This window comes from Dipteris shenzhenensis, chromosome 5 (genome assembly GCF_047967505.1).
Source record: "Dipteris shenzhenensis isolate YYH24624 ecotype China chromosome 5, Dip_SZ_1.0, whole genome shotgun sequence".
NCBI lineage: Eukaryota > Viridiplantae > Streptophyta > Polypodiopsida > Gleicheniales > Dipteridaceae > Dipteris > Dipteris shenzhenensis.
In genome coordinates this window covers 652,045-670,389 of record NC_141600.1, presented here as the reverse complement: position 1 = coordinate 670,389, position 18,345 = coordinate 652,045, and the positions used below count along the sequence as shown (strand labels likewise).

General features: G+C 43.9%; 1 protein-coding gene across 1 annotated transcript in view; it reads left to right on the top strand.

The window, feature by feature from the left end:
* LOC147901456 (Galactose oxidase/kelch repeat superfamily protein) overlaps positions 1 to 18,345 on the top strand; it is a 230,931-nt gene that overhangs the window by 131,440 nt on the left and 81,146 nt on the right. Inside the window, exons 7-9 of the mRNA XM_087374795.1 lie at positions 3,099 to 3,238; positions 3,352 to 3,478; positions 3,695 to 3,809. Of these exons, the coding sequence (XP_087230921.1) occupies positions 3,099 to 3,238; positions 3,352 to 3,478; positions 3,695 to 3,809 (382 nt within the window). The remainder of the gene's footprint in view (positions 1 to 3,098; positions 3,239 to 3,351; positions 3,479 to 3,694; positions 3,810 to 18,345) is intronic.

The window sequence follows — 18,345 nt, the reverse complement described above, 5'->3', positions numbered from 1 at the left end:
TTGACAGAGGGAAGACATGCTTTCCCCCCATTGAGAAAGAAAGAAAGAAATAAATTTTATTAGAGTCTTTGGAAGACCGATGGGTCTATGAGATTGAAAGAAAACCTGATACAAATCACAGTAAGGGTGGAGCTACTGAAACGAGCATCATCACCCATGCTGAATCCTAAGTCTGATCATACATAATCAAATCAAATACATCTGGATGTAACAATGAAAAGAAAAGGATTGGACGTATGTCATGTCGCCCTAGCTGGTGCATAGCCGGTGATGGGACGCTGGTGCCCGTCATGGGGTGCTATGCGTTTCGGTCTCCTGGACGAGGCTCGATGTAATACCAAAGCCACTGTGACTCCCGTGGGACGTATCCTGGGTCTAAACAATGACGGGAGGTCCCCCAGAGTGATCTGTGTGTCCCCTTGATGTCTCGTGTGTCATGCTGCGGTCATCGGGTTGGGGTCTCTGTCACGTCTGTGGCTAGAGACTGGACGATCAATGTCACTCGATGGGAAGAACTCTGAGAGGTGTCTGATGATGTGGCCAAGCCCCGTCACCTGAGTAAGTACTCTCTGTGTTAGATCCCCTCGTGAATGAAGGCTGCAAGGCATCTCTGATCTGGGTAGGCAAGGAATCTGGAAAGGAGCCCGGAGCTATCTCTGAAGAGGCAGTGGTAGCAACCTCGGATCTCGTAGTACACTGGGCACCTGAAAATAAAGTGCTCCTCTGACTCGACCTCCTGACAGTCGCACAATATGTATAAGCGATGCTCCCTAGGAATCCCCTCTGCTCTGCCGCTCTCTATGCTGAGGCGGTGTGATGATACCCGAAACTGTCCGATGGAGATCCGTAGTGAGTGAGGCATATGAAGCTCAGTGTACCCTGGTGGTGTGATGAATCCCTCCTTCGAAATACGAAGAGAGTAATCTCTGTAGAAACTCAGCTTCACTGGAAACTCCCTCGGCTCCAACCAGGTCCTAAAGGTGTGTAGCCGTAGGAGATCCTCTCGAATGACCTGGTTGGTGTGTGGCCCGATCGGGATGGTGGGTGGGAGTAGTACCGGAGGGGCATCTAAACTGTACTGAAAAGGAGGTATCCTATCGATGTGGAACCCTAGTCTCACAAACCATCTGTGAGTCTGTGCATACCAGCATCGCTCGTCTCCCTCTACTGCCAATCTCATGGAGGAATCGAGAGCCAACCATGGCAACCTCCATCTCCCTGATGTGCAGTCCCCATATGATCTAACCGGGTGTAGATATATAATGGTCTGAAAGGCTGCATCTAGCTGGAGTGGAGAAGCACCAAACTCGGCCTGAATGATGTGATGTGGTACAGACGGTTTCCCCTTGATCTTTCGTCAGAGCATGAGGATCTGCAGGCGCTCCACCCGTGTCCACTCTATCTCTGACATGTCAGGCCCCCAACAAGGGCTGCCATACATACCGGCTGGTCGGACCAAGGAGTCGAAGAGAAGAGCCTTGGTCCGAGGGTCCTGGAAGTGGGAGTGGAAGCATTGTCACTCTAGCCGAGCCAGTGAGGCATATCCCCTGCTCAGTCTGGCCTGCATCGCTGGTCTCATCGTGAAGATCGGGCCGGAGAAGATGGTCTCTCTAGCCAACAGGTTGGATGGACTGAGTGTCACTCACCTGGACTCAATCCCTCCCTCTTGCTAGATACCTGAGCTATCTCTAGAGGACAGGGTTTCTGAGATGGTTGCCAGCACCATAGCTCGAATATCTGGGTAGCGTGCTGCAGTTTAGTGATGGGCAGGGGGGGCAGCAGACTTGGCCTGCAGCCACCCTCCCCAACATTTGGCATGATATCATCTACATCTTGTAAGCCTCTTGGGAGCAGGTTAGGGTCTAGGAAGACCGCCAAAAGGGGGGAGCGTTTCTGCAAGGTGTGGCCTGCAGGCATTTCTACACTCACAGATCGAGGACTCCGCTAGTTGTACGACCACCTTGGTTGTTGGCACCTTGGTAGTGAGCTGGGATCCTGAGAAGCAGGCTGCACAGGACCCTGCTGTCCATTTTGATTGTCACAGGTCCCATGGATTGCATCATTTTCTAAAGTTTTCTTATAGATGTCTCTTCTCTTTGGTTTTAGCATTGGTTAGATTTGCTTCTGCTTTCAGAATATGCAGAAACTTCCAAAGGACTTGAAGGAGGCTAGAATTCTACCTGTCTTTCCCCAAAAGGCATGACACCATGTTGTATAGGTTAGTGGTAGAATTGAGTGGGCATTTTCTCGCTCTTGAACCCCCCTTGTCCATGCCTGGTAATCCATATGTCTGATGCATCTATGAACAACCAAGCACTATTGGTAAGGGCTTCTCTTATGTTCTTAACAGATGACTTTCCACATTACCATCTATCAGTGTTCATTAAAACTCTGTCATAGCCTTCTCATAAAACCAAAACTTTAATAGCTTTTGTTCAATCTACACGCTCTTACTTTCACCATCGTATTTGGAACTTTTTACTTTGTTTGCTATGTAAGGTTTTTTTAATGTTTGTGAAGCAGCAATGAAGTGGTTTAGTTTCACTTCTTCCCTTTTTTCCTTCTTACAGATATTGACTCTTGTCATCTTCCATTGCATTCTTCAAATTCTTTGATATCACATTTTAATTCTGGGTGTTAATGATGAAATTGTCTCTGCTATAATCGATTTCAACTGTTGGAGTAAGCTCCTGGGAATGCTGAGGTGCTCAAGATGAAAATGCTGTTTTGGCTAAGATCACTTGCTCCTAAACATGAGTCAAGGGCATTGAGGATCATACAATGTGCGTTGTTTATGATATTCAGAATGCCTTTGTTAAATAGAATTATCTAAAAATAAGCATCATAGGTTATGTTGTGTTTTGAAATTTGCTTTGCTAGTATTTTGTTTGGCTCATTCATATTAATCTTCTAATGGGATTGAAAGAACTGAAATTTTATACTGTGGTACATGAAAGCATTGGGCTGTTTTAAGCCCATTCTTTCAAAAGGTGTCTCTAAAACTATCGTAGAAGTAGTTTCTTGACTCCATTGCTTATTGTCATATTAAACAGTCTTTTAAAACTAGAATCGTGTTTCATGCTATGTTTCTTTTCTAGGTTGCGCGTACTGGCCAAAGTGTAACCAGAGCAGGCTCTGTGCTTATTTTGTTCGGTGGTGAGGATTACAAAGGACGGAAGCTGAATGATCTGCACATGTTTGATCTCAAGTCTTCAATGTGGCTGCCTCTGCATGCGATGTGAGTGGTATATTTTGAAATGTTTATTACAAAGTTGCAACCACTTATGTTTGCCCTTCCTTGCATATAAATTAAAGCTATGGAAGAAATGTTAAGTAGTGGATCTCCTGCAGGGGAGCGGTACCTTCTCCACGGCATAAACATGTTGCTGCAATGTATGATGACCGCTTTTTGCTTGTGTTTGGTGGAGCTTCAAAGTCCAAACTTCAAAATGATCTTTATGCTCTTGATTTTGAAACTGTAAGTGCTATGCTATCAAAGTTGTAGAGTTATTCAGTCCAGAAGTACTTAGAGTATTTTAAGCACAGTAATAACATATCCACTTTTGTTACATAAGACTTTGCAATCAGATGATATAAGATTTGACGTATGATTCTGTGTGAACAAACCTATTCACTGGACAAATCTAATATGTTTGTTTTTGTTAAATGCTCTTAATATCTGACCTTGTTATAGATGGAGTGGTCTCGTCTCAAGACAAGAGGGGTCTCTCCAGGCCCACGTGCTGAATCCGTTGGTGTACTCTTTGGTGATAAATGGTATATTGCTGGTGGAGAATCGAATGAGACAAGTATGTGCTTGATGTCAATAGTTATTTTGCCATGAATGCTGCCTTTGTGTCTTCTTGTCGTTTTTTCTTTCTGGTAATGGAGCTCAACTCCCAAGGGTTGCTATTAATCTCAATGCTTTTTGTCACACGTTTCCTGTACAGTCACATATTACGTTACTGGGACATGTATTTTCAAATTTGATGCCGACGGTATTAGACTTTGTTCGTCACTTTAGCTTACTTTAAATTACAGCCACTACCTTGAGTTTAGTGATATAAATGTGTTTCACAATTAACACTTTCAGTGAGATACCACAAATGAATGCAATGCCATTCAGTTTACCCCAACTTTTGGCTCCGCTGCACACTAGTATATGAAATGAACTGATCTATTTTGCAATAGGCTACATATCTTGGGGGGAGGATTAGAAACGAATTTCTATTGTAAACCATAAGATTAAGATGTTATGTACCTATAGTGCCAAAGCTCCTTAATATGCTTCTTCCTTGGTTGAACTATGGTCTCAAGCAAGGAAAACATCTCCAACTGGAAAACTAGAACTCCATGGGTACAAACTATTGCGCCAGTTTGCAGATGGAAAATTGAGGCAGGATTCTAGGCTCCTGACATGCCATTGTGGACAGAGTTTACGAGGAGTGGAACGAATGTTCGTTTGTAACATACACTCTTTGGATTGTGACCTCCTCATTTCCTTTTTGCAAGACTTTGTTGTGAGATTCTCACATGAGTTTATCCTGGATTTCTGTATTTTGGTCATACTGAATAGAAGTTCTCTCTTTTGAATTAAAAGTATAAAAAATTACAATATGTTTCCCTTAACTGTAGGGAATTCTTTAAGTCAGTAATAAGTGGAGGATGGAAGACATGGTATTAAACTATTACAAAACTTTCAATATCAGTGCTGCAGAGCCTTATATTTGCAATCACTCTTTCTTGTATTCTAGACTTTGCTAATGCAGTCTTAAAAGTTTGATGGCGGGAGGATCAAACTTACTTTGCATCATTTTAAAAAATTTCATGTAGTTTTAAAACCATAGGCTTTTCCAGATCCTTTAATCCAATTGGGTAGCCGTATTCTTATGTGGATAAAGATGGAGGGATTGACTGATTGATTGATCTTATTTTGCAGTCACAGAGAAGGAAAATATAAGTTTCAATGAGTGGCCCCTAAAGAACTTGGTTGGGTGAACTAGGTGCAATTAGGTGAGTGAGTCACATTGAAATAACAAATCGGAGGACGACATTTGCATTTATGATGCAAATTAGAGGCCTTTCACTACACACATTCATCGAAAATAGTATCCTGCACCAAAATTTTGCATATGCATGCATGTACAAAGCATATTGAGGGAACTGAAACTATCACTGAACAAATTGGAGAAATTTTGTGCATGTGTGTTTTGGGGGGGGGGGGGGGGGCGCGCGGGGGTGCATGCACACAGACACGTGTATGAACTAACTGTATCCTCATTTGAAAACTATCATTCACCCAATCCCATTTTAGCAGACCCCTCACAATGGGATATCTCTGCAAAACTAAATTGAGTGACAGGAGCTACTTCAACCTTGTCTGAAAATCTTAACTGAAGCAAATATTAGTGGTCCAGCCAATCAAAGCTGCTGAAAGGTGCATTGAATACAATCCTGTCAAACACTCCATATGCTGAAAATCCATGAACAATGTGGCTGTAAGCTCAGCCTGCTTCTGAGAGCTGTGAGTATTAAGAACAGAACTTCTGGATTCGATGTTTATAGAAGGATAGCTATTTATTGCTGCCAAACTTCTGGTTGGAGATTATAAAAGGCTCTGATATCAAGTGAGCAAACAGTGGAACCTAAGAACACTGTGACAAAAGAAAGATTACAATATTCAGTAAAAGAAAGGAAGGTGGAAAGAAACTGATGAATCCTCTGAGTTCAGATTGAGGGTGGAGCCAAGTTGACAGTTCGATTTTAAGAGGACTGCCACTAGATTCAAAAGTGATTGTGAGTCAATGGGCACACTGCATTATCAATGTATCCTCTGCACCTGAAATATCCTCGTGCCACCACCATATTGAGGATGCTACTTTCTTATGCTCTACTCCATGAGGGGCATATGTAACTATTTTCTACTCAACTCTTCTCATAATGCTGCTGCCAATCTACCCTTTTTTGCCCCAGTCCCAAAATTTCAACCGCTCTATTATCAGACACATGGGCCTTACCATGGAGATTGAGATTAAGGAGGCTGCATGTGATTCATGGCCCAATAATGGCTACCTAAGTTTAGATGCAGGAATAGAAGTTGGACATGGAGTGGAAGGGATTTGAAGAAATGAGGATCCTCTTCTCGCATTTACCAATGGTTGTGTAGGAAAGACAGTTGCTAAGTAGTTCAAGTCAGATTGGGATCTCAAGCAGTCACCATACGTTGTGTGTACACCTGTATCCCCCTCAGTGTTCATGGCCTCATCCTCAATATCTAAGCAACCCAGACTGTCCTCCACATCAGAGTCTACATTAGTGCACTCAATATCTGACATCCTGACAATCACCTCAACGTTTGCAAATATATTCTCTGATTTTTGGTTCTTCCTTTTGAGACTGGTCCTTCTTCTCTTTTGTTGATCAGCCTTCTTCAATCTGCAATCTTTTGCTATGTGTCCAGGCTTGTCACAGTAGAAGAATTTTCTTTGTTTCTTCTTGCTCTGATTTTCTGAAGAGTCCCCTGCTTCTTTTGCAGAGTCACCACCGTTAGTCATGGACTTTGTTCGCCTTTCCTTTGCTTGACACAAGGACAGCCTTGTCTTGCGCCTTGTCTTGCATTCTGTCATCTCCATGTCTTCCTCTTGTATGTGCGTTAGACACAATTCCTTGAAACAAAGTGGCTTCGATCACTCTGCAATGTTAGTGACGTGACCAAACCCCTGAAGCTCTTCCGAAGCATATCAAGCACCGACAATGCTCATTGTTTGGGTTGATGATCTTTGGACCAACAACTGCCAGCTGATCCCTGACAACCTTGACTTTAATCAAATGGTCACTTCTTCCTCCATTGTCATTTTAAACAACTGATTCTAGAGCACAAGAACCCAGCCATTGTTGTTTGTCTCATACAAGTCTTTCAGTATGATCTAGGCCTCTGCTGAAGTATCCGACAACTGAATGTGGAGAAATCACTGCATTTGACATTCTGGTAATGATCAGGGATAATGCCTCTGCATCCTTCTCCTCCCATTCTTCCACACTATCTAGGTCAGCATATTTCACTATCTTACCCATAGCAGATTCTCCTTGATAGTTGCTCCCACCCAGCGATGATACCCAAGCCTTCCTCTGCATGGGGTAGAATCATAGTTGGCCCATGCACCCCTTGTGAAAGCACCAAGAAGAGGTGGTGTATCAGGTTGTTCTAGAAGGACTTGGGTCACCGCCACCACCAATGGTCTTCTTGCCAATGGTAGTTTGGCCGAACTTCAGTGGTAGAGGAGCTTGCACCGAACATTATCTATCGCTAGGAATATTTGGGTCCCTTTGGCGACCTGGGTATCTCACCTTCCAGTTGGTCTTGGCTTGAGAATCCGAACATTACACCTCCAAGGAAAGTGGAGCCCTCTCTAGACTCTCGAATGAGCCCCCCACATGGACATGGCTTATCTTTTGTGAACTCTAGCAGCTCCTCTTCTTGCCAGATCTAGAGGCGCATACCCACCCGACTAGCCACTCATGAATGGAGTAAACACCAGAGCGCCTACCATGTTGTCCAACATGCTCCTCTCCTAAACAAATAAGATGTTGTGGATGATGTCAAGGAGGTGCGGACGGATCCTCAAGCTCAAGACCTTGGCTAAGATCTTGTAGGCAGTGTCCAATAATGTGAGCAACTACCACTGGTAGATGTCAACCTAGCTCTCCTCTTTTAGGATCTCAATCAAACTCAGCCTAGGTGAGCAGCTAGGGGAGAAGGAACTCTTGAAAAGCCAAACACAAGGGAGTGCAAGTGTGGTCCTAAAAGTAGTGAAAGAACATGGGGGACAAACATCATTGCCTATGTAGGTTTTATCACGTTCAAATCTTGCTAATAACCTGAGATGTAGAAAGCCTTTCAAATCGGCACTTTCCCACATGAAATGATAAACGTAGACAAAGATCATAACGACATAGCATTCTCTACTGTAGGCCATCTTCTCCCAGTTCTAGTGATGCCCTATGGGCCCTGGTATGTGCCTTGTAGTCTTAGGTATAGGCACTTAGTTTATTTTGTGCCTTTTATGCCACATAGGACACTTAGTCCTATGTGACACCTAGGACACTTAGTCCTAGGGTCTAGGTACAAGTACTATGTACTTTTCTTTACACTAGACTAGTTGACGTGACGGCTGTTCATCTATTGACTCTTTGTACCTTGCACTCTCTCTTTTGTTTAATGATCCTACAATGGTATTAGAGCCACGTTTTGACTCGTCTCTTACTCCTAGATTTGCACTAGCTCTCCTCAGCCTACCCGCTTCTCCATCTGTACTAGTCGTATGGACGCCCGTACACATAGTCTGCACACAGTACACCCGTTGTACAGGCTGCTTCGCACTAAGTTCCGTACTGCATTTTGTACCTGTGCCGTCAGACAGATATACACTTTGCTCCGTACAGTTGTACTTGCATCGCCGTACAGCTACGTGTGAAGATCTGCCGTACAAAGTTGGAGACTACATGTGATTCCGTACACCAAGCTTTCGTACAGCAGAAGTACTAAGCCGTACATCTTCCGTAGAGCCGTACAGAAGGTCTCATACCTGCTCCGTACAGCTTTCATACAACCGTACACGTTGCTTCCTACTGTGTTTCTGTACAGTCACGTGTGTTTTGTACAGGCACGTACCTGCTCTGTCCGTACAGCTCGTACTTTACAGGACATTCTTAAAATTTGGGGCTTTTGCTGTCCTTACCTTCCTTTCACTATTTGAAGTGTTATCAAGCTATTTCAACAGTTTGGAAAGCCTACCTCTTGAGGTCTATACATTGGGACAGTTGCACTTTTGCAGTCACCTTGTGGACAACAAGTCCTAATTTTGCAGTTGCAAGCCTTGAGCCTACCTTTTGGGATTTAGTCTGCAATTTCTTATTTGATTGCAATACATTGGGTCAGATTGGAGGACATTGAATCACTTTTGCAGGACATTGAGTCTTTTCTGCAGGACATTGAGTCAGATTTTTATACATTGGGTCACATTTGCAAAAATTTCAGCAAAATCTGGGGCTCTTCTTCATTTGCCCTCTTTTTGGCCTATTTGCCCTCATTAAATTTGGGGCTTTTCCTAGATTCGCTGTTTTTGCAGTGAACATTGCCTGACATAGTCACATTTGGGTCAGATCTACATTTGCCCTTTGATTTGGGTTGGAAATTTGCAGAATATCTATTTGCAGATATTTGCTGTCATTTTTGGACAGCCAGTTCTTTGCAGTGATAGCCTTGAGGCTTTTGGATTTCCAGGTCTTTTTCAGGGTATCCCATTTGCAATGGCTGGGAACAATCATGATCTATTTGGCATTCTTCGTGAAGATGGTAAGTTGGATGGCACTAACTATCCGATGTGGTCTTATCTCATGAAACATATTCTTGTTGCAAGGCATTTCTGGAATATTGTTTCTGGGGCTAATCTGAGACCAGCCAATGCTACAGTGGTTGCCTCTACTGCTGGACCCTCTGCAGAGGGTACTCCTCCTGATGCCTTATCTTCTAGCACCTCTACTGATGCAAATGCACATTCCTGTATTGCTTTATCATGCAAGAGAATCATTATTCCACACATCCGGTCTTGTAGGACAGCAAAGGATGCTTGGGACAAATTGGCTTCTCTTTGTCAGATTCACAATGAGGCACGTGTTGCATTTTTAAGAAGACAGTTGCAGGAAGTCAATATGAATGAAGGTGATTCTATGGATGCATATCTGACAAAGGTGAAGGATCTCATGGAACAACTTGCCAATATTGATGAGGTGGTGCCGAATTCTCAGCTTGTCAGTACCACATTGAATGGATTGCCAGATTCATATCAAGGGTTTGCTACAACCCTTCGGTTAGTGGCCATGGGTAATCCAGACCACTACTCTTTTGATCAGCTAGTTACTTTGCTTTTGTAGGAAGAGCAAACTCGTGCTAATAGACAAGCCATTATTCCTGATCATGCATTTGCTTCACAGCAGACAGGAAGAGGCAAGGCTTCCAAGTCTATGGGCAAGCCTAAATGTGCGCATAGTAGTAGCAATTCCTCCAATGCATCTAAAAATACAGTAGATAAGTCAAAGAAGAAAAGATGCGACTATTGTCGCAAGCTTGGACATGACATTTCAGAATGCAGGAAGCGCATTGCTTCGGAGAAAAAGAAAGCAGGATTGACAGTTAATGCCTCACATGCAATTGAATCCCACAAGCCAGCAGCTGCTTCACATGCACATGCTCTCCACGATGATTGGGCATGGGTTGTCTATTGTTCATTTGATCCATCCAAAGTTGATGCACTCTTTACAGCTAATGATGCTCAGTCTTGGTATTCCTATCCTGTAAAAGGAATTGGAGATGTGCAGCTCACATCCATTTCAAACCATCCTGTCACTTTGACAAATGTTCTTTTTGTGCCTGGAATTGAAGTCAACTTGATTTCAATTTCAGCAATTGCCACTTCAAGATTCAGAGTGATTTTTGATGGATACAGATGCCAAGTATATGATCTTCGTGATGACAATGCTATAGTTCTCACTAGCACTTCGCAAACGGGACTTCATCACCTTGATCATCACTCAGTTGCACTTTCTATTGAAGCATTTGCTATTTTAGATTCACAGCTTGCTGAAACTCATCTTTGGCATGAGAGAATGGGTCATCTCAATTATAGTGCTCTTGCAAAGCTACATTCACAGCAGATGGCTAATGACGTACCTCAAACTCGCACAGTTTCCAAACATGTGTGTGAGGGTTGTCTTTTGGGTAAGATGCATCGGCTTCCTTTTCAAAAGAATTGTCCAAAACTCTCACAAAGGAAATTGCAGCTAGTGCACAGTGATGTCTATGGCCCAATGAGGACAAATGCCATTGGGGGGTACAAATATTTCATGACTCTCATTGATGACTTCACAAGATATTGCTGGGTATATGCTTTAAAAGCCAAATCTGAAGTGTTCTTATGCTTTCAGAGGTGGCTGAATATGGTTGAGAATGAATCAGGATGCAAGCTTGTCACCCTCAACACAGATAGGGGGGGAGAGTATATGTCAAAGGAGTTTGATGCGTTTTTATCTTCACGGGGCATTGTTCACTCATGCACTACTCCTTACACTCCTCAGCATAATCCTATTCCTGAAAGGAAAAACAGGTCTACTATGGAGATGGCCAGATGCATGCTTAAGGCCAAGTCTTTGCCCAATAATATTTGGCTTGATGCAATGATGTGTGCCAACTATGTGCTGAATAGATCACCTACAAGGGCATTGAAGACTATTACACCTTATGAAGCATGGAAAGGCAGGAAGCCTTCACTTTCACATATGAGAGTTTTTGGGTCTGTTGCATATGTTCATGTATCATCTTAGCTGAGACATAAGCTTGATGACAAGGCAATCAAATGCATATTCATTGGTTACAGCCAGGAGAGCAGAGGGTATAGGTTATACCAACCAAATACTGGGAAGATAATTGTCAGTAGAGATGTAATCTTTGCTGACGGCTTCTCATCTTGTGGACTGCAAAGCTAAGCCAGAAGTTGACATGTTTGATGCCTTTGAATCTTGGTTACCGTTGCCATCCTCAGAAGAGGACTTTGACCAGCAACATGAGCCTCCTGTAGGCCCTCCATTAAGCAATGATCAGCCTGTTCCCCATGCTGATTTGCAAGTTTCTCTTCCAGCACAAAATGATCCCACTATTCATGATGCAGTGATTGAAGAAAGAGCTGTCAATAGGCAGCACAGGCAAGTTCCCAGGTGGCTTCTTCATACATTGAGGGACAGCAAACAAGATCAGCCTTTCGCTGCCCGGACAAGATCAGGGAATAGACAGATGCATGGTCACTTTCTTGAGTTTGCACTCCTTGCTACAGCTTGCAATGAATGAAGAGCCTTTGTGCCATAAAGATGCTTTTGACAGCAAAGAGTGGATGGATGCAATGAAAGCTGAGTTACAATCCACTGCCAAAAATGACACATGGAAATTAGTACATCTTCCTCCCGGCAAGCATGCCATTGGTAGCGTGGGTCTACAAATTCAAAAGGAAATTTGATGGCAGTATAGATCGACACAAAGCCCATCTTGTTGCAAAAGGGTATGCCCAACAACAAGGCATCGACTTTGAGGAGACATTTGCTCCCACATCCAGGATTACTACCATTAGACGTGTCATCGCCACTGCAGCCCATCATGATTGGCAAGTGCACCAGCTCAACATCAAAATTGCCTTTCTTCATGGGGATCTGCAGGAAGAAGTCTATGTCACACAACCTCCTGGCTTTGAGGTTGTTAATTCTGAAAACAAGGTATGCCGGCTGAGAAAAGCCCTTTATGGTTTGAAGCAGGCACCCAGGGCATGGTATGCCAAAATTCATGCACACTTACTATCTGTTGGTTTTCAAAATAGCCCCATAGAACCCACTCTTTATGTCCGTGGGATTGGATCTGTGGATGATATGCTCATCACGGGCCTAGATACTCAGCATATTGCAGCTTTCAAGACTGATTTGCAGCAGATTTTTGAAATGTCAGACATGGGACAGCTCCACTATTATTTGGGCATTCAGTTTGCTCATGTTGAGGGGGGTATTATGATGTCACAGTCCAAGTATATTGGACAGCTCCTTGATCGTTTTCAATTCGAGGATTGCAAGCCAATCTCTACTCCAGTGGACCCTGGCTTCAAATTCTCAGCTCATGATGGGAGCCCACCATGTGATATCACTCTTTATCAACAGGCTGTTGGATGCCTTATTTATTTATGACACACCAGACCTGACTTACAGTATGCAGTATCTGAGCTCAGCAGCTTCATGCACATGCCCAGCTCACAGCATTGGCAGGCAGTGAAGAGAGTTTTCAGATATCTCAAAGGCACTTAGAATTTAGCCCTCTTCTATGGTGATCAAGGCTCACTTACCATGCATGCTTACACGGATAGTGACTGGGCAGGTTGTTCTGACACCAGAGTGTCACATACCGGCAATTGTTTTTTGCTTGGCAATTCATGTATCTCTTGGCTTAGCAAGAAGCAACCAATAGTTGCCACATCTAGTTGTGAGGCTAAGTACAAGGCAGCTTTCACTGCTACAGTAGAGTGTGTTTGGCTTCGACAGTTACTTACAGATCTTGGTATTCGCCAGACATCCTCCACTATGGTCTACACTGACAGCCAGAGTGCTTTGGCCATTGCGCGTAACCCAGTGTTTAATGCGCGTACCAAGCATATTGAAGTTCACTATCATTATGTTCGAGAGCGGTTGTCAGCAGGAGACGTAGAGTTGTCCTATCTTCCCACAGAGCACAACATAGCAAATCTGTTTACAAAGGCACTTCCTCGTCCCAAGTTCGAAGTCTTCCGCCAGGCTTTACACTTGGTTCCTTTTGTTACGTGATCTGACATACCTTGTACATTTTATAGGTGGCTATATCCTTTTGGATGAACATGTGCCACCATGATCAAAAAATGCCAGGTATTCTGAAACGTTTCCAGAATACTTCAGCCCATACCATGGAAGGGGGTTTGTAGGCCATCTTCTCCCAGTTCTAGTGATGCCCTATGGGCCCTAGTATGTGCCTTGTAGGCATAGGTATAGGCACTTAGTTTATTTTGTGCCTTTTATGCCACATAGGACACTTAGTCCTATGTGACACCTAGGACACTTAGTCCTAGGGTCTAGGTACAAGTACTATGTACTTTTCTTTACACTAGACTATTTGACGTGAGGGCTGTTCATCTATCGACTCTTTGTACCTTGCACTCTCTCTTTTGTTTAACGATCCTACATCTACTCAAAATATGAACATGAAATGATGAAGGACTAGCTTGCAATGAGACTTGAACAATATGTAAAGACCATAAATGGCCAGTATAATATCTGGATTGAGTTGAGGAGAATCAACCTTTCAAATAACCTGATGACTCGACTAGAAGCAGGTCATCTCTACGGAGCTTGTTGCTGCTGCTTCTTACATAGACTCAAATAACACTAAGATGTCTAGGGACCCTATTGCAAGCCTGGCTTGCCTTGCAAAATGACTGAGCTCACAAGAAGACTCTCATGAGAGAGAGTCTCAACAAAAGAGAGATATCTCGATGGAGCCCATCATATATATAACCCAATGTCGCCACACTCTCGTGCATAGGTGGCCGCCTTGCATGAACTGCCATGCTAGAGCCCAAGCCTCTAAATCATTCCACCAACTAAATATTGCCAATTGTGCCTCAATGTTGCATCATCTAATCACATCCAAACTCTTACGTGAACCAGTCCCCCTTTGAGATTTTCCAACCCCTCCAAACATTAGGAGGATAACCGCCCCCAAATGAGGCTTGTTGCCAACATTCCCCCCTCAAACCAAATGGGGGAGCAAACAAAATAGTAGCATTCAAAATACAAAGAAGACTCAAGCATACACATCACGGACATCTGAAACATGACCAACCCACAAATGGATCACGATCATATGATATTATTGCTAACACACAGCAATTCTGAAACATGTCCATGATCTAAAAAGCCCAGTCTTCTTATTAACAACTGCCACCACTAAGCCAGCAAAAGAGTGGACATTGCTCACACAGAGCCAAAAGGAGTGGACATTGCTTACAGAGAGCCAAAACACAGCTGCCCACAAAGGACCAAAAGTTTCTATTGTAGCAATAAAATATGCGCCCAACAAAGTACTCCCAAAGAAGTGCAAAAAAAAAGCATGTAGCTGTCTACTCATCACAAAGAGCCAAGACTGATTAACCAAATTAACCACCCACAAAGAGCCAAACGATTCCAAACAGCACAGTTGACAATCTTTGAGGAAGCATAATCATCGACATGCTTGTATCCTTTTGTTTTTGCCAAGTTGAATACTCAAGCAAAGAACATCTGCCCACACAAGGCCAAAAACCAAATGAAACCTGCCAAGACCAACGCTTTCACCTCCAGCAATTGGACCTACCAAGCCTGCAACAACTTCTGTCGGTGGGAAATCTTCCCTTAACAAAGTCTAGAATCTCAAACTTTCTGGTGGGGAATTGAAAGATCCTCAATAACTTTTAGAACCGCTCTAATCTCCCAAAAAGAGCTTACTTAACGTTGATAGTATTTGAAATAGTTGTTGAATCCTTGGCTGTGATCATATCTGTTGGAACAAATGATTCAATTCTTGTAAGAGATGAACCCAAGAATAGAGCAGCCAAAACTGCGAGAAGCCAGCAAAAATGGAAGCCTTGCGTGTGAATAGCCAAATTTTGAGATTGCAAATTCATGAGAACCCAAAACCGAATCTGCAAATTTCTAAGACCCACAACCACATTCTTTGTCTCTAGCTTGAGCGCAACTTCAAGCTGCCATAGAATCTCTCAGAACACCATTTTCAAGAAAACCTCTCGGAACCTTTTGCAAGGGGAACTCTCTCCAGGACCTGGACGCTACTCTGATACCAATTGTAGGTTTTATCACGTTCAAATCTTGCTAATAACCTGAGATGTAGAAAGCCTTTCAAATCGATACTTTCCCACATGAAATGATAAACGTAGACAATGATCATAACGACATAGCATTCTCTACTCAGAATATTAACATGAAATGATGAAGGACTAGCTTGCAATGAGACTTGAACACTATGTAAAGACCATAAATGGCCAGTATAATATCTGGACTGAGTCAACCTTTCAAATAACCTGATGACTCGACTAGAAGCAGCTCATCTCTATGGAGCTTGTTGTTGCTGCTTCTTACATAGACTCAAATAACACTAAGATGTCTAGGGACCCTATTGGAAGTCTTGCGTGCCTTGCAAAATGACCCAGCTCACAAAACGACTCTCATGAGAGAGAGCCTCGACAAAAGAGAGATATCATGTTGGAGGACCCTCCGAGTCGTGGTGTCACTCTTGATATGGCCCACCGGATAAAGACATCAAGGAGACCACGCCCCCCGCCACACCGAGAGACGAGCCAACAAGCACAAAGACGATAATCTCTCTCAATCTCTCTCTCTCTCTCTCTCTCTCTCTCTCTCTCTCTCTCAGCCCTCCCATAGCCCCCGTGTAGCCTCCTGTAGCCCTCTCGTAGCTCTCCCGTAGCCCTCCCATAGCCCCTGCGTAACCTCTATGCAGCCCTCCCGCAGCTCTCCCATAGTCCCTACGTAGCCTCTCGTGGCCCCTACGTAACGCTCCCATAGCCCCTGAGTAGCCTCCCCTAGCCCCTACATAGCCTTTCGTAGCCTCTTGCATAGCTCTCCGTAGCCCTCCCGTAGCCTCTTGCATAGTTCTTAGTCTGTAGCCATCTTGTCTAGTGCTTCGCTTCCACCTCAGCCCATAGCCACTCTGTTGTCCCAGCCTCTCCGCCAGCAGCGTAACTCTAGCAAAGGTCAGGGGGACCTTTCTCCCTCCACCCAACCCCGATCTGGGCTGAAAGCCCTAGCCCGGTTTGGGTGTTAGCTCAGCAAGGGGGTAGCAGCAGACATGGCCAGCAGGGATTGGCCCAGCCTCTCCTCGAAGTCTTCGAAGTCTTCCTCCATCCCAACAGCTTCAGCCAACAGGCTCTAATATGCCACAATTGCAGCCATGCGATGAGGAGGTCTGAACCAGCCCATTGTTGGGCACCATGGACATATTTTTTTTCTCTAGTAGGAGGTAAGAGATCTAAAGATGCAATTACAGGATGCAGTGGCTACAATTCAGGTTCTTGAAGGATCGGGCAAGCAAGCAGTAATTGATTAGGTTGTCAATTCTTGCAAGGCTTCCCCCCTACCCCCCAGCTAGTTTCTACAGTTATAGATTTAGTTCATACTGAAGACAACTGTTAGAAAGGAAGTAATTGTAGAGTTTGTTGCAAAGGTAAATAAAGTAGATATTCAGGAAGAGATCAATGAACATGAAGCTAGACGTGACAATGTGTTGAAGATCAAATTGGGGGACTCCCTCAAGGTTGGTACAAAGAGGATGACTCCTTTAGTGACACTTTAGCACATGTTAAAGCAGCCATGTCCAATGTTGATTGGACAGTTGACAAGGACGAGGATGTTGATGATGAATATGAAGCCATAGCAACCCGTATCGTACAATCTAAAGGTCATGCTATTATTACACTCAACTCATGAGATCTACATGTCAAACTTCTTCGACAATCTTACAAGTTGAAAGGGACCTAGATATGGATAGCTGAGGAGCTCACACAAGCTTAAATGAAGAATAAGGCAACAGAATTAGCCAAGGATGGAAAATGGGCAGTATATCTTGAAGGCATAGCAATCATTAAAGACTTTAAATCCAAACCGAAAGACTCTTAGTCTTAAACTGTTATATGGCTGATTATGTTTTTTAAGACTATCATGTAGGAATTCTAAATAACCGGAGTTACTTTTTTGGACTCCTTGGGAGCTGCCATCTGCCCTCCATAAACAAATGTACTGGATGGCTTTTGTTGTCCCATAGACCTTTTGGTCTCCCGTGGACATTAATAGACTCTCTCTCTCTCTCTCTCAGGACTTCAGGAAGGCATTTGATACAGTTCCGCGATTCAGATTGTTTCAGAGGATTCGCGAGATGGGCTTCAGTGGAGAAACACAGTGGGCTATCATGGCTTTGTATGAGAGGGTCACTGGTCGGGTTCGGACACGTGAGGGGCTCTCAGAGGAGGTATGCAGCACGATTGGGGTAAAGCAGGGTTGCCCACTCTCTCCTACTCTCTTTGGACTATATATTGATGAGCTAGAGATGTTCGTACAGATGACAGGCGGTGTGGGCTCTACTCTCTCAGGATCCTCCATTCCTATCCTCCTGTATGCGGACGATGTGGTTCTCATTTCCTCTACTGCTCAGGGCCTCCAGGCACATATTGAGGCACTCCACAGGTTTTGCCAGGACAGGGGATTGACCGTAAACCTTGGCAAGACCAAGGTTATGGTTTTCAACACCTCTGATCGTATCTACAGCACGGATGAGTTTTGCTTCACTTATGACGGACAGCCCATTGAGCTTGTTAGAGAGTACACTTATTTGGGGGCAGTTTTCAGGGGACCGATCTTTACCATGACATATGCAGCACGAGATAGGATTAGTAAAGGGTATGCTTCGTTGGCTCATCTTGAGCGTCAGTGTTTTCAGTCCCACTTTCAGCATCCCGATACGAAATCCCTGCTATTTGACACATTGGTGAGACCAGCTGCGATGTATGCAGCTCCTTTCTGGGCAGGAGACCTTGGCACTGCAGATTGGAGACGAGTAGAGAGGTTACAGATCATCATGTTCTCTCGGCTCATTAGGGCCAAGGCTACAGTTCCGCACGAGATCATGCTAGCAGAGTTTGGAGCTACTCCCCTTGCATTGGA